Raw genomic sequence first — 27,638 nt, 5'->3', positions numbered from 1 at the left:
CATTGACCCCGAACTGAATGGAATCGAATGACACATAGTTTATATAACAAAATGGTTTATTTTTCGAATACCTATTACAATTCGTAAAATATTAAATTTCAAACACTTTTTGCACTTCTAAATGCTTTATAGTCACCACAATTTTATTTTCAAGTTCATTTGTTTTTTTTTTATTATATTACTTCAATAACCTGGTACTAGAATAGGTAATCTCTTATTTTATTATAATGACGTGATAGTAAGTAACTCGAGTTATTTTCGACTATAAATATAAGAAGAATTCTACATAAAAAAAATAGTAGTCATGAATCAAACCCTTTTGAATAGTATTACGAAAAAAATAATTCTCAAGTGTCTGTCTCACACCAGCAGACGATGATTTGCCGCGCAGTGTATAAAAATTCAGTAGCGCGGGACCTGGTGTTTGCGTAATACGACAATTTCCGCATTTATGCGGGAACGGGCGTCTGAGTGTTCGTGTCTTTTCTTTATAAATGGCTGATAACTAGGGTAAATAAATAATTTTTGTCTGTTTCACCTAATACTATAACCAGAAAATAGTATTTAAAAATGTTAATCAATGATAAACAAAGAGACATATTAAATCGCGGAATTCTAGGTATATTTAAATGACACCTGGTTCAAATTATTTTCCGAAACTATAAACTCGCGGATAATATACTGGCAGATAGGCGAATGAATGCAATCTCCAAAAGCATTCCTTTTGTAAAAATATTTTGTAAATTCACTTTGATCAATGTAACTTTCGAATATTCTATTTAACAGTTTACGCACCAAATAGTTTTTCAATCACTAAAAAACAATATAACTTATTATATCGCAAACTCGTATCGTTACAAACACGTCAGTCAAATGTCTTCGGCGCACATGCACTAAGAAGCGATAAGACACTATATACGCGGCAAATTTGAATTGGCCCGATGACTGATATATTTTTATTCAAGACACGCTCCCGAAAAATATTTATTTAAATTAGATAGAACAAAAGTTTAGGCTATCCATTGACAGATGTCAAGAGAAGGATGATTTTTGAATAAATTAAATCAATATTCGAATTATTCGCGCCTGGCGGAAAGCAGTACTAGGCAAACGAAAATCGAAATGACTTTAGTCAGCTGACGCGCGGATGACTCGCGCGTATAGGCTGACTAAAGTCAGTTGCCGCGTTAGAAAGGTTAATACTGCATAAAGTGTCCTATTTTTCTAGGCTCCACCGTGAAAAATATATGAAGTACTTTAAACATTAACATGTGCTCAAAAATTGCATTAATAAATGCATAAGTACCTCCCATCAATTTCTCGGTATGAGTGTGTTCAAGATCAGGAAGATTGAGGACTCTGACAGAGATATCAGTCCAGAGACCCACACCGACCAGCGACGCCATCTCCGTTTTGGGGTGAGGTGGACTCAGGTCGATGCACGCCACTTCCTCTTCCATGCAAACATGCCTGTGAACAGTTCAAACTCAGAATTACTTATTATATATCCATTTCTGGCTAAACGTTTAAGGTTCGCCAAACTAAATGCGCAGAGTTCCTCGATCTTGATAATATGTATTTAATAGGCGGCATTAGGAGTACATCTCCCAGCCGTGTTAAACCACACTCTGTGATTTCATCTATCACAGAGGTCTGATGCATCTGCTCACGAATTTCAAAATTCAATCGTACCCGTGTTCCCCTAGGGATCGGCGGAGGCATCGACTTTCAAACCCCTTGGTAAGATGCCACATCTCAGCCATACAGGAGCACAGGTAGCATATTACGCATATTGAACAGCCGGCATTTGATCCTAACAGAATAACAATCCTCCATGCAACTCTGAGTTGGTTCGCACAACCTCCACCATGCTTATGTGAATGCCTAGCTTACTTAAAAGACTACAATTATCTGTAACCACGGAACATAAATATCTAAACTTGGTTACTAGCTCAACATACAAATCAGAAATCGACAGAGGATTGTAGGCATAAATTCATGCAGCACTACATACTGCTTTTGTCGAGACATGTTGATAAAACATGTGATCCAGTAGTATGATAAATATATCCGTATGGTAATCTAGTTTTGAACTTACTTCTTCTCCACTAATTGCCCCTTTCCGATCTCGATATAATAAAGATGAGGGCCGGTGGCGCAGACAACCTGATGTGAATTGCAGGCGACCACCGCCACGGAACATTGAGGGTCGCTGGGCTTCCACTCGGCGCACATGGTCCAGCAATCGCCGCCTTCCTCCTTCCCACTCTTCCAAACTAACCTGACACCTGCATCCGTAACCTGAATAAATGAAAATAATTAAACATACATTAACGTAAGTGCTCACTTAACAATTACTTATATTAAGATATTGATTACGACAAACTAGAAAAATATAATTCATTGCATTTTTATTTCGTATGCTAATAATAATTAATACGGTATAAATAAATACAAAATTGCAAAGTGGTCACTGAAATTCCAGAGATTCTGATAGTCGTATAAATATGTATTTTATTTTCTTTTTCACACTACAATGGGCCATGAGGTCCAATGACAGTAGTGTAGTTAGTTGGTAATAGAAGTAAAACAATCAACACCCAGACTTTGGGAAAATCACATAAATTTATTGCGACCTCACTGTGAATCAAACTCGGAGCCCACACTGGACTACGAGCGCAGACTGTACGGAAGTGTGAATTGTGAAATTTGATAGACAAAACGCGTTAATTAAATTAAACAATTTCATATGTGGGGAATATCGAGTGATTTATGTTTAAAAAAGTATTATGCTGAATCCCCTGAAAAACTGTGAAATAATTGTTTTACATTCACCTGTATCAGTTGTTTGTGACAAACATTTCCAGTGTAGAATGTCTGATGATCGGAGAGAAATCCACCAATTTCGGTTTCCTCCACCTCCTCACCATTCAACGTCAACACTCTGCAATAACAAAGAAACAATATGTGCAAATTAATAACAGCTTAGTCTATCCTGTCTATTACAACACAAATGAAATACATTTCCCCCTTGATAGTTTCATCATGAACTAAATATTATTAGATGCAGCTATAATGAGCGTATGATCCGTTCAAACTAAATTTAAAGGCAAATCAACACAAGAGTTACCCCATGAATATTAATTATGTCCTAATTCCCAATGAAATCATTTTCACTGAAATAAAAAATAGTCGATATGATATATTCAGAACGTTGGAGCGGAGCTCGGGACAGTGGAGCAATGGGGTTTTACCCAGAACACCGAAAATTGGTAGTGCTCACTGCTCCGGATGTTCTTTTATTATTATTAAATTTTCATCCTAAAATCCATTGAAAATATTATATTTGACACAAAAACGAATTCAAGAGGCATGCCGAGTCGTATCCAATGTGCCCACTACCCAAGCGAGCGTCGAGAGGTTATTTTCAGTATTAAATTTAATTCTAAGTGAGAAGAGGCAGATAATGAAAGACGATTTGCTGTCAAATTTTGTTAAATAGAATTAATAATGAAAATGATTTTTTATAATTTTTTTAACATTTGTATACAGTAAAACCTCGTTAAGAAGAACACGGATAATTCGAAATTCGCCGTAATTCGAAATTTTTGCGAAAAAAAAGTCCCTATAAAATCATATAAAATCATACTTTTAATTCGAAATTATTTCATTATTTCAGAGTCCTGGCACATAAAAATATTCAATAAATCGTAGTAAAGTAAACTATTTCATGAGCCAGTCATTGAAAATTGTGACAGACTTTTCTTAAAACATCATAAATTACTTATTTTAAGAAGGTAATATAAATAATCCTGACAATTTATGACCCATTAACACACACGGAATCGGAAATTTCATAGGCACATCTATGATCGTAAACAAAATTAATGAAAATAAAAAAAAATAAAAATTATTTTCCCCCCATATTTTTTTCGATTTTTGGTGCCATGGAATTCGTATTAACGAGGTTTTACTGTACATATAATACCTATTAAAACTTTTCACCCGGAGCGGAGCTGGAGCTAGTAATAGGTCCCGGCCCGGAGCAACTCAAAAAAGGGACCATTCCAACCCTCTGGATATATTATTTACAATACATGCGTACAAGTAAAAAAAAATATAGTGTAATCGCTTTCATTTCCCAGAGATCCCAAACCTACATAAATTTTTGTGCTTTCATCCAACAAACTTGTAAAACCTCAGCGATTTCTTTAAAGAGTAATCAAAGTTTGGAAAAACACTTATGTAGCTGTTTATAATCAATCAAAATGCGTGAATCTCTTAAATGTATCCGAATATATTGTTTCATAGGCCATCTACTGAAATAGGCGATTGATTCTTGTTGTATACTAACTATGGTCAAATTACAATTTGTAGTGAATCAAAAGAACTGCTACAAACCTTGTCTGACCGACAAACGCCAACACCAGGGTGTTATGGAATGAACTGGAGTCTGATAGCGTGAGCGCCCACATTCCTTTGATTCCGGGAAGGTCTATGGAAGCATGCTCTTGAATGCCAATACCATTTCTGATAATACGCAGCGACCCCATTTTAAAAGCACCTAAAATACATACAATACAAGGAATGACTATACATACGACTCTAGAAAGGAAAAAAGGCATAACCCTCAGTTTTTTCAAAATAGGTTTTATTGCATAATAACGTTGTACACCTAAATACACGTTGTGTTCAAAGGATGTAAACTGTAAATGGTGATTTATTATCTAAATTTAGCTAACGATTAAAAAAAAGAAGGAATTGTCTTGGGAAAAACAACTTAACCATCATTTTTGATAGTTTTTTTAATTAATTCAATAATTAACATCAGATTAGGAATATAAAAATCAATTAAGGTTATGTCTATTTCATGTTTCAACTTTGATATTCTTTCTACATAATACATAATATTATGAACCATACGAGTACACTAATCTTTTTGGTATAAATATTAAAGAAAACATTACTTTTTCAATTGTAAAAAATCAACATTATTTTCTCAGCTTCTTACCTGAGCACGTAATCAGTTGCCCTTGCCCCTGCCTCTCCAGATCGACAATGCACATGTCCACGATGGGGGCGAGATTGGTGAACGATTCCATAACGTGGACGTACTGGCCGCTGTCCTCTCGGGCCGCGCTCAATCTCACAAGGGCCGAGTCCCCAATTCGAGACCCCACAAACACCACTCCGTTATCCAGGTAAGTCATACATTCTGGGATGGGGATCTCGCCTGAAGATAATAAATAATGCCATACCAAGTTTTCAATATGTCACAACACTTTTTGTAAGGAATGAAATAAGATTATACGAGTCATCTGCATATTACATAATCCAGAAAAACTTGAAATTTGTATTGTCGTTTATTAGCGTTGTAAATAAACATATATAAAATCTACGATGGCCGCGCGGCTTAAGTCGTGGGTCAGTTTCACATGTTGTTTTTCAATTTGTGTATGAGTCAGAGTATGGACCTAATAGGTTGAGCAAGTGGCTGACATCCATTTCTCGTAAAAACAAAATCTGTTAATACAAACCTCTATGCCCATATCATCTTATTAAGATCCGGACATGGTCAAAGAAAAACATAACATTGCGATTTTATTCCATAAACCATTTATAACCGTCCAAATAATGTGAGTCGTATACAATAAATCTTTGCAACCTCTCAGATGACATTGATATATTGGCAATACCAGAAACAGTGCTTTCAGGGGCATTTATCAAACTCTATGTCATGAAAAAAGATGAGGTACCTTCATTGTCATAACTCATGATCAATGGTTACCGTTTCACATGTAAAAGTGGGGTGATACCGTCATGAAACACATCAACAATAGCCCCTATGGTAGTAGAGTGATGGGTGGAATATAAAACCTTGTCCAGATGGCCTGTGTTTCACCGCGTTTTACATGCGAGTACCAAAAATGTGATGCGCCCATATAACGTGTTTCATTTGAATTATGGCACAAAGTAGGTGACATAATTCACTTTTGAACGGGCATAAAAAACCAAGCGCGAGTGCGACGAGAAAGACTGCATCTCAGTCGTGACACACGGCTCCTGAAGTTTAATATCAGCAAGCAAGCTAGCAAGATATATTCTTGTAGGTGTGCAAGTTAAGTGACGTAATTTATTTTGAAATGGCCATAAAACTGTCGTATCTAGCGCGAATCAGTCATAATTCATTTTGGGATGGCTATAAAAATGTCACGTTTTCGAAAATCTAGCGAGTGCTTGCGCTTGTCACGTGACAGATAATACGCCGTGATTAAATGTGGACAGCTCAATGAGGTCACATGTGCCTGGAGAGCGCGTGACTTGTTACGAGCGACTCAAATCGTGCCATCTAGACAAGGCCTAAGACTAAAGTGAAAACATTTTCTGGATCCATTCCATGTTTATAAATTTACTTACAAATTTATCATCAGTATATCAAATTAACTCTTGGTCTCAGTATTATCAATATTATTGTATAAAGTAGGCAAATTTGTGTAGTTTTGTTACTGTGGTGTTTTCACTAGCAAATCTAAGCTGACACAGGTGCCATGCAACGATCGCATTCGTGACTCCATTCCATGCTCTTGTGTTTAGCAGCCGATTTGGCTTTGCCTCTGACTTGTCAGTATTTTACGCTTCCATAAATAATATATTTAACAATCTAGGAGAATTAACATTGTAAAACTAAAGCCGCATTTTGGCATAATGGTTACATGTAAATTGTACGTATTACATTTCACCGTAGCACAGTTCGCAGTGAGCTTTCTTATCGGAAAGAGATGACCGTATACTGTACGGTCATCTCTATAGCACCAAGATGAAAAAATTAAGCGTTGTTCGTGAAGCATTGCAATAATGTTCCTTCACGAATGAAAAACTAACCTAACCTAACAAATAATCCAGTACATCGGCTATTTTCAAAATGTTTTGCTGCTGGCTTTCCGTCAACCGACAAGAACCGTGTTTTATTTAGACATGAATTTTATCTCAGTACTATACGACCCAAAGAGGTTGGACAGTCTTTAATATACGACCATATATTTCCGATACAACATTTCACGGTGAAGCGTGATACGGCGAACTCGTAGACACGTGGCATAAGACCTATATATATAAATAAAATTTATTCTTTTTTTTTTTTTTTTTTTTCGACCATGTCCGATCCTGATAGGATCATATGGGCCTCCACAGAGTGGAGGTTTGTATTGACAGATTTTGTTTTTTACGAGAAATGGATGTCAGCCACTTGCTCAACCTATTAGGTCCATACCCTGACACACACAAATTGAAAAAACAATTTTTGTACTTGCCAGACCCAGGATTCGAACCTGGGACCCACGGCTTTGTAGTCCAACGCTTATGCCGCGTGGCCACCGTGGGCGCACACTATAATTAAGATCAAACAAAATCAGTGCAAAAAAAACAAAAAGAACACAAAATGAAAGCTGATATAAGGCGTCTAATTACAAAAAGCGACAAGTCCACAATTCAATATTTTCGGGAAACAACGTTTTTATGTTTCAAGCTCCAATTATTTGTTTTAACGTGAGATTATTTTCTCCGTTGTATTCTATGTCGAAATTAGAACCAAATGGCAATTTGTTTCAGCATATAAACTCTTAAGGTGACGCATCAGTGAAACGCCAAATAATTTTCAACTGTACGCGCGACGAAATTTTGGACTCGCTGCCATTCACTGAGAGAATGTTGACCCAGGAACACGTCACTTTGCTGCGTGATGGCGACGGGTCAATTAATTCTAAAATCGTGTAAAGATGACTAAAAACGTTACCCATTTACTTTAAAAAGAAAACATGTCAATGAATATATTATTATTGTTACTAATAGAACAATAAACAGAACATAAAATGGACGTATGTTGGATTTATATGACAATTAATATTTCGTTTGACAGGCGTCATTTTCACCCGCCACCCGCAATCCGCGCATCGCCTAGCGACGATCTTTTTAGACCGTGCCTCAACTAATGCATGGCCTTAAATGTAATAAATATAGGCAAAATAAAATTGGACCTAGCGCTATTTGTACTTCGCTTTTTAATTTACGCCGCATATGGCACATATTTCCGTGGCACTGTCATAAGCTTACCAGATGCTACGGCATGGGAGACGCCCTTTTCAATATTGAACGTTCCCTTATTGGTTGAATTAAACACGCGCGAAATCAACCAAGCTTTGAATAATATGAAACACGGACTTGGCGCTTTTTGTAATAAATCGAGACTTTTTTTTTTTTTTCATAGGGTTATGTCGCGTTTGGGAATTTATAGATCAATACATATTGTGTAAAACTATACAAAGAATACGTGCGTATTTTTTTCTCGATTTTGACCAAATGTGGACTTATCGCTTTTTGGAATTAGACGCCTCATATAGATTCAACTAAATATTATAAAGAAAGCTCATTATATAATGCGTGGGATAAAATTCACACAAATCTATTTAATCTAAAATATTTACGATAGGGGGGTCCTATTTTTCCAACAAAGCGTTTAAAGTTTGATATTAATAATCACTGAATATAAACGAAGTTGAATAAAATGTTTAATGTCATGGAACAATAGAGGCAAAACCTCCCATCAGAAGAAAAAATGTGAAATCGAATTTTTACTCTTATCACTGCCAGCCAATATTTACTAGGTGGACACTTGTAGGCCAGCTATTTTTGGAATAAAATAAATCCCTTAAAAAATATGAAATAGGAACAGAATGATAAATATTTGTGAAAATTTACCAAATCAACATATTTGTCGAGTTTATCGTGAATATTTTCACACTAAAATTCAGTTAATGGAATAGAATTCATATTCTACAACAGTAAGCAGTATATAATTAAACAATGTTCATTTCATAATTACATAATATTTTTATGGTAAATCAAGATTATATAAAGAAACTTGTTTATTTTAAACTATTTGCGTTTGTATTAGTCATTGAGTCACTCAAATACGAATATTTGTGTCAATCACATTAGATTTCACGTTTCGTTCTGATTGATTAGGTCATTCTGGTCACGAAACACAAAATTCCTCCTGAAATTTTCTGATTCGCTCCTGTTTTAGAAGCGTTTACGAATGACATCCAGGCGATGAAAATGTAGCTTTTCAGGCATGACATCATGAAGCATGTGCGTAGAAAATAGTATATGACTGATTAAGGGGGAGGTACTGACTCAATCAATCGTACGTGAAAGTCACATGTCTAGTTCGTATAACAAAAACCATTATGGTCTTCCGTGAATATGACGACATACATAATAGAAATTATATCAAACTGAAACACGATTAAATATAACTTGTGTTGCGATTAAATATTTCTCGATCTCGATTGAATGACCATACCACATAAATGACTATTATGGAAATAATTTTAGAATGCGGGATGCATATCCAATTGTTAAAATTCACATATTGTTTGATCAATCGAAGTGTGACAGGATTCAGAGTATGAATTCAGTGGATTGAGCGAATGGATGTCATGTGTGAAAATGGATATTCTCCTTACATAATAAAATGCACAGTTTAAAGGTCCTGAAGAAAAAGGAATTGACAACTGTAGCACAAGCAGTAAAGTCCACCAGCCTGCCAAAATTAGAATGGTTAGTGAAAACCGACACCAACTAAAAAATTAGCCAGTTTTGTTAAATACTGTGATTGAAGCGTCTAGGTGCGGCAAACAAACAAAAAGAAAACAATAGTTGATCAATAGTGAAGTTTTACCATGGAAAGACCCACCTAGCAGTTCAACCTTGAGGTCTTTGATGCACTGAGTGCCATTGGGCCGCTCATGCACTTCCAGGAACAGCATGAAGAGGCGCCCCGCCATGTCTCCCAGTAGGTAACGGAGCCCTCCCACATCCACTCGGCAGTAACAACTGATTGTGCTGGCCTAAAATCAATTTGAATGGAGCATATTAAAACCAGTTCCGGCTCCTCTAATACCATGCAAGTGGAACACACTACCAACTTTTTTGAGAAATAGAATAAATAATCCAAGGAAGATTTAATCCTCTACCTGGACTACTTACGACATTTCAGACATTTTACACAACCTTAGCTAGCTTCTTTTTATAGAAGGCAAATTATTGCACACTCATAAATGCTAATCTGAAGACCACCGGCCGCTACTGGTTAAAACATCTATTATAGAATCGACGAAAGTGTGATTAATGCGTCTAATTATTAAGATATATTATTAAAACATAGGTACCTTAATTTGTGGCGGTGCAACGGCAACATAATTTTGGCCGTCATGGTAAACAATGGATTCCTGTCCAATCACAATGGCTCCCGCTAAAAACAATAACCACAAATAAATATACAGTACTCTCTCAATAATCCGCCGCTCGATTATTCGACAACTACTATAATCCACCGTTTTTTTACTAGTTAAAATCACAAAATCAAGCTCTATAATTCGCCGGTATTTGTATGTAAAATTCAGTAGTCCGCTGGGTGCCTATATCAGCTGCCCGCGTTCGTATTTAATGTAGCTGAGGCATGGAACAACCTACAGGGACGAGCAATAATTTAATCATGAAAAAACCTATGGCCCTCCCTCCATGAATCAAGATGATGAAAACTGGGAACCGGACGACTTAATTCCATTAGAAGAATGGATACCAGAAAGTTCTGAAGAGTATGCGCTGCTTTCGACTGAAGACGAGCTTATAAATACATCAAGAGGCTTGGATTCTGAGGATGAAGGCAAAAAATGTCAACCAACTGCAGCTCATACAGTCAAATCAGAAGATGCACTGGCTGGGACTGACGCGTTACCATTAATTAATGGGCAGAGGAAAATAATGCTAATAATCAACACAATATCATGTTGCATAAATTGCGATGACACAATCTTCCAACAATATTCAGAAAAAAACAAACAACACTGAACAAGTAGTTGAGTTAAATGATAGTTAAACTTAGTTTATAATTAGTTAAATGATAGATAAACTTAGTTTATAATTAATATGTATAATTTAATGCATAATCGACTTTGATTATAAAAAAAACTGTAAGTTGCTAGGTAGTACAAATTTCTCAATAAAAACTATCTTCACGAAATTTGTCTTAATTTTTACACTATTTTGTATTTATTCGCCGTTTTCATTAATTGCACACTTGTCAGGTTTTTGGGGTGGCGGATTACTGAGAGAGTACTGTATTATGATAGACATTATACGGATTGAATTAATGTTATTTTATTTATTATAATTACAGATTTCGTACATACAATGCCAACTATTGCCACACAAGATATCACCGACTTATACAAAATAGAATTCTGGATGTACAACAATCTGTGTTGATAAAACCGCTTATCAAACCGAATATTTCAGTTTTGTCTTTATTTCAGACCTTCAAACAAAGTCTTGACATGAGATGTGCAGTTGTAGACAATTATTATTAGTATCTCACTGTGGTCGTGAAACAATATCATATATATATATATATATACAATGAATGTAGTGTGACCTAATCATAAAATCAGTAGAAGACATAATCAAGGATATGTTACCAAACGGGCTGGGGACAGCAATAAGTATACAAGCTTCAGTCTCAACGTTGTCTTGTTTCCATGGTATCTTCATAAATTCTTTTTCCTTCAAATTTATCTCTCTAGTCTGAAATTGAATGATTGTTTTGAATTAATATTAGTATGCAGTATGTGAATATGATGAAGTTATTTATATATGAATTGACACCTCATCTGATAATAGCCTTCTATGCCTGCTGCCGTTTTTACAGATTTTAACAACAGCATATAAGATTAAACAGTTGCGTTAATAGAGAACACAATAACCAACATGGGTGGTAAGGATTAAAAACTTCCGTCGCTCCTATAAACAATGACAGGATAAATTTACATGCTTACATGGTTATAAAACGTCTTGGTTGGGCGCAAGTTCAAAAGAAAAGGGCAAGCTGTATACTTTTTCCAGAATATTATGATTTTTTTTCACACTTGATATTATTGAATACGCAAATTATGTTTTTTTTTTAAATAATACAGATTGCTGCCAAAGAAAAAAAATATAATAACCCTTTATTTTTGATTTTTTTTTCGATTTATTGTTGGATAATGTTTGTAACAGTACAGTAAAACTTCGTTAATACAAATTCCATGGGACCGAAAATCGAAAAAAAATTCAATGAAGAAAAAAAAGAAATGTACGGGGGAAAAATATTAAAATTATGAAAAAAATTTTTTTTTTGATTTTCATTAATTTCGTTTCTGATCATAGATGTGCCTACCGAATTGGGTCATAAAATGTCAGGATTATTTTTATTACCTTCTTAAAATAAGTAATTTTTGATTTTTTAAGAAAAGTCTGTCACAATTTTCAATGACTGGCTCATGAAATAGTGTACTTAATTACGATTTATTGAATATTTTTGTATGCCAGGGACTCTGAAATTATTTCGAATTACGAAATTCGAATTAAAGGTATGGTTTTATATGAAAATAATGTTCAAAGGACTTTTTTTTCGGAAAAATTTCAAATTACGGCGAATTTCGAATTATCAGTGTTCTTACTGTATACATTTATGAAAATCAATGCTTTGAATGACTAAGATCTATACAATTATATGGTGATAATGACTGCAATAAAACCGCATTAATTCGAAATTGAAGTGATCAAGATTTCTAAGCAAAAATTCGAATTACGACAAATTTAGAATTAATCACTGACAAATATTTACTTTGTAAATTAATGTTTCATGTACCAACATACTCACTTTGATGTGTCTACCGTTTAAATCTTGATGAATAAATATTATTGTTGGGTTGGTACATCCATGGAGAAATTCTACATCTTGGATGTTCAATTCTTCTAATCTGAAAGAAAAATACACATATTTTGGTAATATATTTAAGTACCATAGAAATGAATTTACCATGAATTTAAAAAAAAAAATCAACTCAACTACGTGGCAACTGAATATTCAATGGATTTTTTTTATTTGGTTGTCATTAAATTTTATAGAAATTAATAGCAAATTTAATCCATTTATTAAATTGTATAGTGCTGTAAGACTTTTTTTTATACGTCCACCCCGGACTACCACCTTTATACATGGATTCTGCAAAAACTTACCCTAAGTACTAAATTATATTATTTTCAACATTTTGAATGATGCACAGTTAAAAATTATATACCTATTTTAATGTACATTTTTAACGATGAGTCAATAAAATGTGCAATCGTTGGAAACCCATGTTTTTCTTGGGGTTACGGTTCCAATTTAGGATTTTATAAATTATGAAAAAAAGGATTTAAGATACCGGAGTTGAGTTCTGATTCTGTTAACAGCTCTGGTTATAACACCATTAACAAGTACATCTATAATATATGATGTATTTCTACTAAGTAAGCAAATGCATGGTCATCATTAGTCAGGATACATTCACTGCTATGTTCATTCCATTCCTGTCGACCGAGAGCGTTGCATTGCCTCTTACTTCCACAGAACTTAACTATTTAATCGATCCAGCTGCCTCTAGGTCTACTTTTTGGATGTTTTCTACCTTATGGGTACAACTGGATGATTAGATTTGTCAATCTTCTAATTAATGAGAATATATCAAAACTAAAAGAAGAATTTTTGCAAACCTTAAACTAGCCGCCTTCAGTTCCGTTGAATCTCTATCGAGTGGTATAATTTTAAATAAACCGTCGTAAAGCCGAAGTCCAATCACTCTGGCTTGGGGATCAACGACGGCCAATATTCCGGTCTCAGACGGTTTACCAATTCTATCGGCCACATTTCCGTGGGCCCGAGTCACCACGTCCAGTTGTCCATTTTTGCCCATTCGCCATTCCAGGATCATTGCATTGTAGCGAGTTGTCAATATGAATACTAAATCTTTTGATTCATGCTGTAAATTTAATTCACGTGATAATTTAATATTCTTTTTATTTACAATTTGATCAATGCCTTATGTAGTAATGAATGAGCGCATATACATTGTACAAAAGTGTTCTAACGCCCACTACAGACCAAGATACATCTGTACTGGAAATGGAGTAGTCATAATTTTGGAACATATGGTGTAGAAAAAAAACGGTGACAGATTAAGAATTACATAGATTAGATTACTCGTGTAACTAAACAAATATTTTGGAAGGTGAACAAGTCATCTATTTGAATGTTGAATCAATCTATGAGGTTACGCGGGATTATCCCATCAAATTATTCAAAAAATGTAACCCTTCGGAAATGTCCATGTATGGTTGAACATGAAAATAATTTGTATAGCAAAAGAGGATTTTAGTATTTCACAGTATCTGTTAAATGTTTAAAACCAAATAGTTGAGGGCCAAACCTTGTTGATACGATGGATATCTTGCCCCGAACAGTTAGCAGTGGTCTGCCTTTTACTTTGTAAGTCATCAATGAAGTACCATTGCATACATACATTAGAGCCTCAACCGAGGGACTTAAGCCACATTTAGACCAAGCGAGCGAATATTTGTTCTTCCCCCACTCCAGCGAAATTCTTATGCTCGCTAAACAAAAAGCGAGAGAATTTCACTGGAGTGGGGGAAGAACAAACATCCGCTCGCTTGGTCTAAATGCGGCTTTAGAATTAAAGATATCCAAGTGAGGCGACCAAATTAAGTAAATCAACAACATAATTAACCCTTAGACTGCGTATGGCATGTAAACATGCCATAGACTTTATCTCGTATTTTTGACCAAACTAGAAGAGACACTTGTGGATAATATGCTTTAAAAATTAGTTCAAACCTTTAGGTAGACATATCAGGCAACAGATTATAAAAATGTCAAGTAAAACACAAGGAAATATATTTTTGAAAAGAACACTCGTTATTCAGTCGTTTGAATCGCGCGCCATTGCGAAGACGGGTGTACTAGTTGCGTCACCAGGGTTATCAAAACAAAACATTGGTCATGCATCGAAAAGTGTGCATCGATAATATTTTTATTTACCTTTTAATTAATTAATATGATTACGTTAGTGTTATGTATTTTTTCTTAGTGATTTGTGATCTCGATAGAAACATTTTTTGAAGATTTGTTTTTAGTATTTTTTGTCATTATAAATATAAGTGAAATAATTATTTCACCCACCAAAATGTCACTACCACATAATATTATCGAAGAAATAATGCTGGAAAATATTTTATCGATGCACAGCTCTCCAGTAAATTTGTTTGGCTTGTTCCATATTTGATATTTACATTATTATAATGGGTAATAATTTTTATTTTTATGTGCCACGAAACTGTGTTAGCTCTGTTCACATGCTCATATTATGCCTGGCGATTATTCGACAGGCCCTTTGTACAATGAAAAAGCCGACGGCGCCTCATAAATTATATTATAATAATATTTTAGCAGTGTGGTAATTATTTTTAGTGTTTTATTCTCCAAAACATCCTAATGAATAAGTGGATGACATTATTTTATGGCGACGAAAATAAATATAGGTTCAGAATTTGAAACGGTAATAAAATTTGAGTTTACGACTTACTAAATGCGATAAGCGATAACCCACTGATTATTCCACAAGTGATTTAGTAATATATCTGTCATAGACCGTAACCAACTACGGCAGCATGTACTCAACACAGCCCTGTGTATGACAAATACAAACGCGGCGAATTGCTCGGTAGTATGTGTTGAAACCGTCTATGTGAAGAGTGGACGGCCGCCATTTTGAACGCGCGGTCAAAGCTTGGATATTTTTTAGCGTCTTCACTTTCTTCGATTTATTTTAGTGAGAATGTAACGAATATAGTTTATTTCTTGGTGCATTTGGAATAACTGATATATAGTTCATCTAGTAATCTATTTTTTAATTTTGGAATCGATCTGTTTTAGCTGTAGTGACCGTTTTAACAGATCACTTGACTGAAAATAAATTCCCGCGAAAATGGCTCGCAGCGAAAGGGTTAAATAAGTAATCATAAATACATTCGCAACATTCTGTAACTGAGATGAACTCAAACGATCCATTATTACTACTCTGAGAAAAAATATTTATATTTCACTTAGCCATTCCCTCAACCCATTGGGTAGGTGATAAAACACAAATTGTGAAATATGCATATCTTACCTAACCATGGCTTCCGAGATGACCTCCATACCTACTTGGCTAGTTTTTCCCAACTGCCGGTCCACAGATAGTTGTCGCCTAATCTAAAATGCCTAAGCCAGAAATCCCAAGAAATTTGTTACTTAAAAAAAAAATCCTTCTGACACCACTCTGGTGTTCAGATGTAAAACACAAACATTGTCCCATCTTTAGATATCACTGGAAGAAGAATACCCATATCTAAGTTACAGATCCATTACATTATAGTCCAGATTCTCGACTACCTAGTCACGGAAGAAGACTTTCTTGGTAATGTCAGTAATAAAAACAAAAAGAGACGATTGGATGTCAATGAAGCCGTTTGTCTCTTCAGAACAACACTGAATCCACCGTTATCAAATATTTTAATGAAGATGTAGCAGCTAATTTGGCACTCATTTTTAAAAACTAAATATTGCTTTATCAAAATTTGAGTTCTATTATTAAAATTTTATTTACTGATCGATTTCTGATTATTTCAATTATAATCGATTATTTCAATAAAATTGTCATGTAATATTTTTCTGTTTTCACAATAATTAGGCTGTAGGCCGGCTTTCACATCAAAATTTGTCTTGTGTGCCGAACAAACGTTCAGAGAACTGAGATCCAGTGTTGCTTGTGAAGACTGCGCACATCTACCTAGCGACAGTCGCCCGTAGCCTTTGAAACGTATGGATATTTGAATGCGGTGATCGATGAGCCAGTATAGGAATGACCAATTCATAGGTGTTTGTATGTGACTTCGACTCGGAGCCCGAAAAGGATGGAACTTGTCGATTGCAACAGCCAGATGTTTTTTTTCAAACAAAACGGTCGCATTCAACCAATCTGCGGAGCTCCATTTGGCAACGTGTGTTTTGTTATTTGTGTTGAATAACGATGACATCACATCGACGTATTCGACTCGTTTTAGGTAAGACGAGTTTTGATGTGAGAGCCGACTTATATGCATATTATGATCTAAAAACTAACAATGAAAATATAATATAAATAATAGTTTTCATTTCTCGGTTAATGGTCCGTGAAATATACTTCCAATTTCAAATTCGGGAGCAATGACATATTTAAATAAAATTTGATGGCGAATTGCAACAGCGCCAATATACTTACAGGAGGTCTGAACAATTTCATGATAGCTACTTTGCCATATAATCCAACTTCTTTCATAGGTCGCAATCCTTCCGGAGTGACCAGGTACACTTCCAATCTCGAGTTCTTCGCTACGAGAAGGTTCAGATCTGTCTCCGAGGTGAAGTTTCCTAAAAGTATACAATGGAAAAACCCTTAGGAGTGACACTCTTTTGTTTACAATACATTTTTTCTAAATGCTTGAAGAATTATTTTTATATTTTCAATGGTAACACTGACTGTTTTTGTTTATGGATATATTCTTCTTTGTGGTCATCTAAATTTGAAGATAATTTTTTGTGTCAATTACATTTCATGTCTAGTCTTAATGATTACTGAAGGCGGGGCTCGTAGTCCAGTGCGTAAGCACTGACTTTTAATCCAGGGGTTTCCAGGTTCGATCCCAATGAAGTCACAATATATTAATGTATTGTTTCACTTCTATTACTATTATACTACTGTTTCACTACACTACTGTCATTGGGGTTCATGCCCTGTTGTAGTGTTAAAAAGAATATATATGTAAGTATATATATTAGGTAATTCGAGTCACGAATAATTAAAATTCTCATCGAACGCATTAAAAGAGAGCGCCCGTTTTCGTCTTCAGATTGTTTACTATGTTTACAGTTCATGAAAAACGTTGGCTGGATGGAAATGTGATTTTTAGCCATGATTTTTAGTACATACAAAAATTCACACTAAATAAATGTGAATATGAAATTCCACCTGAAAGTCAAGTCTTATTCTAATAGCGCCTGTACACGTGCATGGATTTACTGTCGGCAATAGTGCTTATTTTAAACTATCGTGACAATAACTGTTTACATGTAAAAGTGCTGACTGTCTCTCCAATCTCATTCTTCAAGAGTAAGCGAGGCGGGATGTTGTCATTTTATTGTACTACAAGACAAGACATATTGAAAATCGGTTAACGTCAAAATGAATAGTTTTTTTTACCGGCAGGTTCGCCATTATCGTTCTACTGCGCAGGTCTTACTTGCGCGTTAAAATTCAGAAGCTTCCAAACTTGTTTTATTCATAGACGCAATCTTGCCAACTGCAGGATAATACATGTTTGCCCATACATTTTCTTATTCTGAACAGCAAATTCATACACATGTAAACGGGGTATAACATCGGGTAAAAATTAATTTTGACATTGAATTTTGTATCATTGTCGATAGTTTAGTTTACTATTAAATTTAGTAGTTGATGCCCCCCCCTGAGGGCCGCGATCCATAGCTTGGTAGCCCGTGGTATAAACTATACAATCACTGGTAGTGAGTAGGTACCCTGCATACTTTGAACTTTGACATTTGAATAGTCCTCGAATAACAGTGGGTACTATTTTGTTAACGAATTTTTAAAAAGTTTTTTTTGCTTCGTTATGCAGCAGTTGCTTTATAAACTACATTATTAAGTTTGCTTATTATTTGAAGCATGAAATACGCAACGCCAACCATTGCGCAAACTTAATACATGTTTGAAAATACTTCAAAATACTGAATAATACGATTAAAAATCACATTAATACATCTGTATATTATTCAGCCATTGCGCAAGAGTGCAGCTGATTGCATCGTATAAGATCATTATACATAACAAAACATAATATTCCGATTGATTTCTTGGAGTGCATGGAGTCGGTCTGTGTAGACGGCTTGATGCCTGAAATATTATTGTATATCCCCTTTTCAAAGCAGGTGTAGTGATGAACGTATTATATATCCGAATGCATATTTCACTAATAAAGAATAACACGTTAAACCTTCACGGGAGAGCTAAATCTCTCAATTCTAGTTACCGGTTGTGCATTATAGCCTTCTTTTTAACCTCAAATTAATATCAACACAAGCTCAATTTTTAAGATAATGTAGTTAAACTATGATGGCAAATATTACCTGTTACACATGCTGTCACCGCAGTGGGTTTTTGAGCGGTAACAATATAATGGTAAGCCATATTTGACATTTTTTCAATCTTCAAAGTATGATAGATTCGGCCATCGCCATATCTACAGACCCGCGTTTATACCAAATTATATTGTGTTGCCGTAACTTAATTTTTTAGAAATATTATTGTTTATGGTCTTACCTACAAAATCTATTTTTGTTTCATCACGAAAATTATCAAATCGTTTTTTTTTTGTTTATTATTATGATGTTTTATTATTTTTCTTTTTCTACAGAACACCTTGAGAAAAAAAATATAGATGTTCCCAATAATGGTAAAAATTTCTTAGGCACAACGCCCACAGGTGGCAGCGGGTGACGATAAACATTTTTTTGAATAGTGTAGCCGCTCAACGAAAACACAATATTGTGTTCTGATACTATACTACAGAGCCAACCGTAGCCGGAGACGCTTTTATTTAAGATTTTGGAAAACACTGACCGCCTGAGCATACAGAAATATACATAAACAAACATACAAAATAAACATACCCAATTAGTAGAATAATTAGTAGACACACATACACTTTAATCTGTCTGCGCATTAAACACATTAAGCGCATTGACATGAATATTGACAGTGATGGCACTGCAACCTGGTATTTTTTTCTAGTTACTTATAAGTACCATATTATTATTTAGTCAGTACCTAGATAGATGCTTTTGTTTTAGCCATTAGAGGGAACTGGGTCTAACGGGTGTGGTTATAACAAGCTTCAGTCTCGAGTGTGGAGAAAATATGGGATACCTACCTAAACTTAATCACGAGTTAAAGAATATTATGCTGTTTTTAATAGTTTACGTCTGTATCATAATATGCATTAAAGGCTGTCACGCAAACAAAAGGCGCATTCAATGTATGAGGACAGTCGGCGCGCTTTATATTGGGTCATACAATAATAAAAATTGGTCGGCTTCAAAACCCAAATCCAGGGCAACTGGCTTTTATATTTGTACCTTATTAATCTATTCTGTGGCATGAACGCATTATCTGAAAACTATAAATCGATAAAATGTACCTAATACAGAGGGAACACAAAATTAATGGGAACTGAAATATCTAACGGATGTGGACTGTGAAGTAACAGGCAAGTGGAAGAATATGGGATAGACTCAAACACGTGTCAAGAATACGTAATTCTAAGCTTGTCCTTCGTTCTGAAAACTGTTATCGGTTTATGCACTGACGCTCATTCAATATTGGTATATTTGAAGGTTGCAACACACTATTGCACGTATATAATGTGTGTTTTCTTCTAGTAGGACACTCACACATTCAAAACCATACCTACTTCAAAATGTAGTGCCTATCTGAATTATATTTATTAATCTGTTCTGTGCTAATACCTAACAAATATACGAACAATAGTATTTGGCCTTTTCTTCATTCTGAATGTAGACACAATATTATGTTTTAAATAAATAGATATTGTTTACATTATTATACATAATTTAAATGGGACTTCCCAGTGGTAAAACCAGCTAAATAAACGCAGCGTAAGTTAGTAGTTTCAAATGTTACAAAAATATTATCTACAATCTACACTCTACAGGGTCGAATTTTCATTTGCATTTACAGGAGCCCTGGGTAAATACTATTTATAAACACCACTATTATTAAGGGTAAGAGGCATACCAGCAGAGGCACCTAGCGGGAAAATACGAAGCTTGCAATTTGAGACATTTTTTTGATAATTCACAATTTCAACTGCAGGTATTAATTAATAAATGTGTATTTGAAAACATTAAAAAGAAAAAAAATAAGTCAAAGATAAACGTACAATTTATTATTATAAAAAAATGTTATTTTTATAAAAATATAAATGTGTATAACTTGAAGTGTCATTCGTTGAATAAATACGAATGCAGTATACACCCAGTGAACCACAGGACGTGAACCCAGGATATTGTATCAGAAGAAGTTGAGACACGTTATCTATACTGATAACGACAATTCGTCAACTGAATGAAACTGAACTCATATTTGAAATGTTTTGCAGAGGAGTTTTTTGAAAGAGCCTAGGTACTTTAGTTATTTATCTATACCAGGGATGGCGAATCTATGGCACGCGAGATGATTTTACATGGCACGCGAATGTTTTATATTGAAGAGAAAGAAATAGATATAATTAAAAAATATTTTTTTACAAAAAGTTTTACTAATATAGGTTAGATTTTATGCATCACACATAATAATAATATTATAGCACTGACCTCACCAGGTGGCGGGGGAAGCCGTGTCGCGAATCTCTGATTTTGATCGATTTACAATCATTTTACAACGCTTGAGACCACTGTAGCGAGAGGATGCCCCATCTGATCCGAGCAATTTTGACGTCAATATTTACGTAAAGAACCAAACTAAGTAGGTATCATAGTAACACTCAAGAACTCATTTACTTATAATTTTTGAACTTTTTTAATAGATTAACTATTTTTTTTCCTGCTCGAACTACTGGAAAAACTGCTCGGCACGTCAGAGTGCCAAAAAATAATATTTGGGAGATTTTGGCACGTGTACGTAAAAAGGTTCACCAACCCTGATCTATACTATAATTTAAAGAATATATTTGGATGTGTCTATACCTGTACCGTCCTTCGGTTTTTCTTTACACAAATCCACACGCCTAGTCGGATTTCGACAAAATTTGGACAGTAGACGGAGACCAACGAGCCAGAGTGCGTGGTCGGGGTCTCAGATTTAACCCGCTGCACCCCGGTTACAGTTTTACGGTTTTTACGGAAAAGGCCGCCGCGTACAGGGCCTTGAAACGCGGAAGTTAACGCTGCAACCCCCATTTTTTATTGCGCCGGGTGATTCTGCTAGTTATTTATATAGACAAGTGTATGCACCATTTTTTCATCAATAATCCTACTAAAATATGATGCGTATAAATAAATAGTTTCAGTAGGCTGTTTCAAAAAACTCTCTCCTCAAAAATTTCAATTGTAAGTTAATAGTTCTGCATTCAGCTGACGAGTCGTGTACACGAATAGCTTTTTTATGATTATACCTAATACAAACGTGCAAATGATAAAACTTAAATAAAAATTGGTAAACATTTCGACCGAGGCATCTAGAAATAAAACTGTCTACGGCCGACGTATGTCTTAAAACCAGAAGGTTGGAGCGAACTAGATGTAGGAAAACTGGTCGATTTTGAAGATTAAGTATACTTACTACCATTATAAAAACATACTTAGTATCAAAACTTGTTCCAAAATACTTACTACTATTTGGAATACTATATAGAGCGGTTGTCGTGCATATGCGACATAAGTCTCACACTAAACTGGAACTAAAACTAAGCTCCATATTAGTATTGAAATATCGGCTTCAATAGAATCGCTAAAAATACACTGAGCTGGGCTTTTCGAAATGTCCCATTTATTATAAAATTTTAAACACATTTTAAATTTATGAGTTGTTTTTATGTTTTGTTATAATATTCTTGTTAACATAAACTGAATAACAATGATTTTTTTATTGCAAAACTGATCACCTCAATCACCTCAGTCACCTCACCACATTTCCGAGGGAATAATATGCTGCTCTAGAAAATTTACGACCTATTTGTTCATACATAAGATGATGTTATTCGCATGCATAGACTAGTAAATTAAAATATAATTGTATTCTAGTGCTACATCACTCGCGCGCATTTAATGTCAATAGTATTGAAAGTCTACCAACTAGCCAGCGACTCCGATGATATCATCACAAGTTTTTTGGAACAAGTTTATTGGGCAACGCGTACTGAGTTTGGGTAGTTTCATCCGATACTTGAGTACACAAACTGGTGACAGTATTTCCAACTCACGTCTAGAGCGAACCCTTTTTTGAGTTGCTCCGCTCCGGGACCTAATGCCTGCTCCAGTTCCGCTCCAGGGTCTACTCCGCTCCGATTAAAATTTTTTAATATGAATTATATTATTATGTACTTATATTATGTAAAAAAAATATAAAAAATAAGTACTTAAGTAATTTTAAAATAACGTTGATTATTCGTCATTTTCATTATTAATTCTATTAAACAAAATTGACCGGCAGCAAACCGTCTTTCATTATCTGCCTCTTCGTACTAAGAATTAATTTTAGGACGAAAATTTTATAATAATAAAAAGGCATCCGGAACAGTGGAGCACTACAAATTTTCGATGCTCCGGTTCCGCTCCTGCTCCGGGTAAAACCCTATTACTCCACTGTTCCGTGCTCTTGCTCTGCTTAAAACGCTCCTGTAGATAAGTCCGATGGTTTAGACCAGTGGTTTCCAAACTTTATGTTACCACGCCTCCTCTTAAAAAAAATCTAATCTTGGCGTCCCCCCCCCTTTATTTCACGAAATAATACAGACACCTTTTTAAATAGTCAACAATGTACTAATACAAAAATGAAAAAAAATATATAAAAATAACCAAGGTTTTACTACTTACTTATATTGTATTCATTTATAAATTAATTTGTTTTTCATGCGACGAAAGTGCTTGTTTATCAGCACAATCAATTTCAATAGTATGTAGTCAATCATCATCGTTCATTGACAAATGGATTATATCATGGGCCCCACATCCTGAAGCGGCCCCCCAGGCTAGGATCTTTCAACAACTTGTTTATTTAAAATATTTAACAGGCCTAAAATAAAACAGTTTTTTTTTACTATTAATAAAATAATGTGAAAAGTCCATTAGCAAACTAACCAAAAACTCAGGAAATAGATTTTTGTTTGCTTCAATATATCTGGCGTAGAAACCATGTAAAAGTGGAGACATGGCGAACTTATTTTTTTTGTAATGTTGATTTCCAATGCTCCAATTTTTTATGATTGCCTTCACTTTGTCTTTTTAAATCAGTGAATGCATTTATTAGTGGTCTTTGCATTGATTTATTCACTCAGTTTATTTTAAATTTCAACCAAATAGATAAGTTTAACAACGAAATTATCGTTCCTAAACAAATTTGCCTCAAATTTCAACTTAATGATTTGACCCTTTTATTTCATTTTTTCACGAGATAGCCAGCGTGCTACACAATAGTATAGAAGTGATGTATTATAAAATTAGTCTCCATATTTTAAGACAGGTTTGCAAACAACCTTATATTATAGGACCGTTTTTTGTGTAGTTTATAACTAGCGGCCGTTTTATAAACTATGCATTTGCAAACTGCAAACCTGTGGTTACATTAATTGTGTTAAACTTTTCGCGCCTTCCTTTGCAACACTCCGCGCCTTCTAGTTTGGAAACCGCTGGTTTAGACTTTAGTGCAGAGATATTGTTTGTCCAGTTTAGTATGTTTTGAGAAAATCGAAGTTTAAAATTTGAGATGCGTGAGAAATGTACATATTGTGTATTTGAATGATACGGTATCTTCTCAAATATCCTATTTAGACGTATAATATTTTTACAGCATAAAGATAATAATATGATGCATACGAACATGTTGTGTTTCATTCGTATATTTAGTAAGGCAGACAGTGGCGACCTTAGACAAAATGCCGCCCTTAGGCAGCGCCAGAATGCCGCCCCATTTTTTTTATACAGTAAGTATTTGTATTACCCTTTCATGACACCAATATCTAAGAAATGTGTTGTGTCATGTGTGGATACATTACTAACAAAATATATAAGTACCACTAAACCTAATTGAAATGCCATTTCTACTTCGATAGACAATATTATGAGTCCACGGTTTCAGATATGTACATAAAAAAAATACACATGATAACTTTCAAAACTCGTGAGTGACTGGCAACATTATTTGGATAAATTAGTTAGGTAAGTATGTGTCTACCTATAATTCAAATATAATTGCTGGTCATCAAGGGCGTTACTTCCAAGGATAACGGAAGTAAACTAGACATCGCAAACCCGACAAAAAAATTACAGTCCTATATAAACCTTTTATGATAATTAATACATTGTGTTTCCAATTAGTGAGGTGATTTTTTTAATGGAAAGATATTTCCGTTATTACTAAGTTTATGTACCTATTTCTATGATGCTTCTCGGTTTGCCGCCCTTCGAGTAACTGCCGCCCCCAAGCGATGCTCAATCTGCCCACTCCCACGAGACGTCACTGAAGGCAGATGATGCATTGCTCTTAATATCATGGTTTTAAGCTCTCCAAAATCAATTGTTATTTGCCTTTTATCGGCCGATATTAACATACAGCTACATATAGGTAATAATACAATGTTATTTCCGATCAGATAATAAATATTAGGTACAATAGGTAACCCACTAATCTGAAATATCCAAATTAAATTCGATAAGGTATAGTACCTACCTACATTATGTAGTAATGGTATGTAGGTCCTTGCAATCAGTAGCGTACCCAGGATTTTTTTTGCAGGGGGTGTGTTATTTTAATCAAGTTTAACATCATCTGGGCTTATTATATTCTTCTCCAGTGCGTGGGAGTAGGCTTCTTATCCGGCTGCTCCGAGTTCGATTGCTGATGAAGTCGTAACACTTGTCAAGACCTGGGTGTTTTATAATAACTTGTTTCACTTCTAGGTACTATTTACTACAATACTGTTATTGATCCTTAGCCGGCTCGCACATCTAAACTCGTCTCGTCTGCAACGCGTCGAATATGTCGATGTGATTTTATTTCCATTCGCAAAACACTTGTAATTAAATCTATCGCCACATATAGCATGATTGCAACCTTTTAGTTTGAAAAAAAAAACAGCTGGAGTCACATACAACTATTTTCACCTGACATGCAGCGTGATCCCTACATAATCCCGAAATGTCGCACTTCGTCATTCAGTTTGGTTTGCCGTGTGACGTGACTAGGGATTCCAATCCCGGGATTTTCAATACCTATGAATCCCGGGATTGATAAACATAATCCCGAAACTTTCGGGATTGATTTTTTTATCAATTTTTATGGAAAATAAAATAAAAACGAAAATATAACAGAAAAAATACTTTTACTAACAAATAACTACATTAGAAATAAACTGAGTTTGAATGAAGTTTGATTTATACCCATGTGTAAGTTGCCGATTCATTTTATTTTTTCACATAAATTAATAAAAATGAGAATGATTGGAAAAAACAATGCTTTGCACTATTTACAAAGTAATTCCACCATGATCTCATACGTTTTACGGCAGTTTCATATTTGACTGACTAATTAGATTTATGAAGCGGAAAGGCCATAAGTACACCATGATTTGCTCGCTAACCCGTTCATTAAGTCTTTAATCAAAAACAGAAATCTCATATTAAATTCACATTATTATTTATATTACAATATTATTTACTCCATTGTATATAATATAAATAGTATAAATTATACTAGATTTATTTTTGACCGATTTTATCAATGTTATTTGTAAATATTTTTTTTTTATATTAACAATGGAAAAAAATGCAAAACTCGGGGTACCGGGATTGTCAAATTGTAATCCCGAAATCCCGGGATCAGAATTTTGGCTCGGGATTGGATTCCCTAGATGTGACAACCCTCGCACGACCTTGCCTATTTATACGCACATAAGAAAGTTGCATGTTGAGGTCAGTTTTGATTTATGACTATTATCCCAGTCGAGACGATTTTCAATGTCCGACTGGGCTTGACCATAATTATGGTCTGTTGCAGTGTTCAAACGAATTTACTGCCACGTACATCTTTCAAACTGGACGAGTTCCTCAATTTAACAGGTTTTATGACGGCGCTGTGGTTGTGCAATACTTCTTAGTTACCTCCGTATAATTGCATATTCCCGCTGGTTATCTAAATTAAATTCATTACCTAGGTAGGTACTCAATTTTATTATTCATGGGTAACCTTAAATCGAATGGAGAAATACAATACAAATCTCTAGAACGCATATAAAAACTCATTGACATCCATTATAGAGTGGACGTAGATGTCGTTAACAACGAAGGTGAAAGGTTGTCAACTTCACGGAATCTACTATTAAAAGTTGCAAAGTTTGCATTGCTGCCTCAATTTGCTATCCCTAAGCACCACATGACCTATCTATCCGCATGGGGCGTCACCAGTATCTAGTTATTTGTCAGTTTGTCACGCAAAGAAAACATTGTTAATGCACCTTTAACATGATCATAATATTAGGATCGAACATGGTAAAAAATGATTATTTCGTGTTACCTACCACAGCGTACCTTCCTTCAATGGGCACCCTTCGTCATTGTAATCTCTAGGTACTCTGTTGAGGCAAATATGATCGTCAGCATCGAACATAGAGATGTAAGACGTGTAACAACATTAAAGCGCGCAGGCAGCTAGAGACCGACAAGCGGCAGCTACGCCGCGGAGCCTCATGTCAAACTTGTCGGTCTCAACGTCCTTTCCGTTAAGGTGATACATCAGTGAAACGGCAAATAATTTACAACTATAAGCGCGACGAAATTTTCGACTCGCTCGCATTTTGAGAGAGAACGTCGAGCT

At 34.9% G+C, this 27,638-nt stretch overlaps 1 protein-coding gene across 2 annotated transcripts in view; it reads right to left on the bottom strand.

The window, feature by feature from the left end:
• pic (DNA damage-binding protein pic) overlaps positions 1-19,293 on the bottom strand; it is a 35,139-nt gene extending 15,846 nt beyond the window's left edge. Inside the window, exons 1-12 of one of the 2 annotated variants that reach the window (XM_085948602.1) lie at positions 19,160-19,293; positions 17,238-17,386; positions 13,636-13,901; positions 12,761-12,860; positions 11,538-11,643; positions 10,230-10,312; positions 9,740-9,908; positions 5,012-5,233; positions 4,402-4,564; positions 2,836-2,944; positions 2,099-2,301; positions 1,307-1,470 (exon numbers count right to left, since the gene is read on the bottom strand). In XM_085948602.1, the coding sequence (XP_085804728.1) occupies positions 1,307-1,470; positions 2,099-2,301; positions 2,836-2,944; positions 4,402-4,564; positions 5,012-5,233; positions 9,740-9,908; positions 10,230-10,312; positions 11,538-11,643; positions 12,761-12,860; positions 13,636-13,901; positions 17,238-17,386; positions 19,160-19,229 (1,804 nt within the window). In that variant the 5' untranslated portion in view covers positions 19,230-19,293. The remainder of the gene's footprint in view (positions 1-1,306; positions 1,471-2,098; positions 2,302-2,835; positions 2,945-4,401; positions 4,565-5,011; positions 5,234-9,739; positions 9,909-10,229; positions 10,313-11,537; positions 11,644-12,760; positions 12,861-13,635; positions 13,902-17,237; positions 17,387-19,159) is intronic. The other variant, XM_085948603.1, reaches the window with a different exon arrangement.
• Between the last annotated feature and the right edge of the window lie 8,345 nt (positions 19,294-27,638).

This window comes from Rhyacophila brunnea, unplaced genomic scaffold, assembly GCF_057557595.1.
Source record: "Rhyacophila brunnea isolate RB1 unplaced genomic scaffold, BYU_Rbru_1.0 scaffold_20, whole genome shotgun sequence".
Classification (NCBI taxonomy): Eukaryota; Metazoa; Arthropoda; class Insecta; order Trichoptera; family Rhyacophilidae; genus Rhyacophila; species Rhyacophila brunnea.
This window is presented reverse-complemented; position numbering and strand designations above follow the sequence as displayed.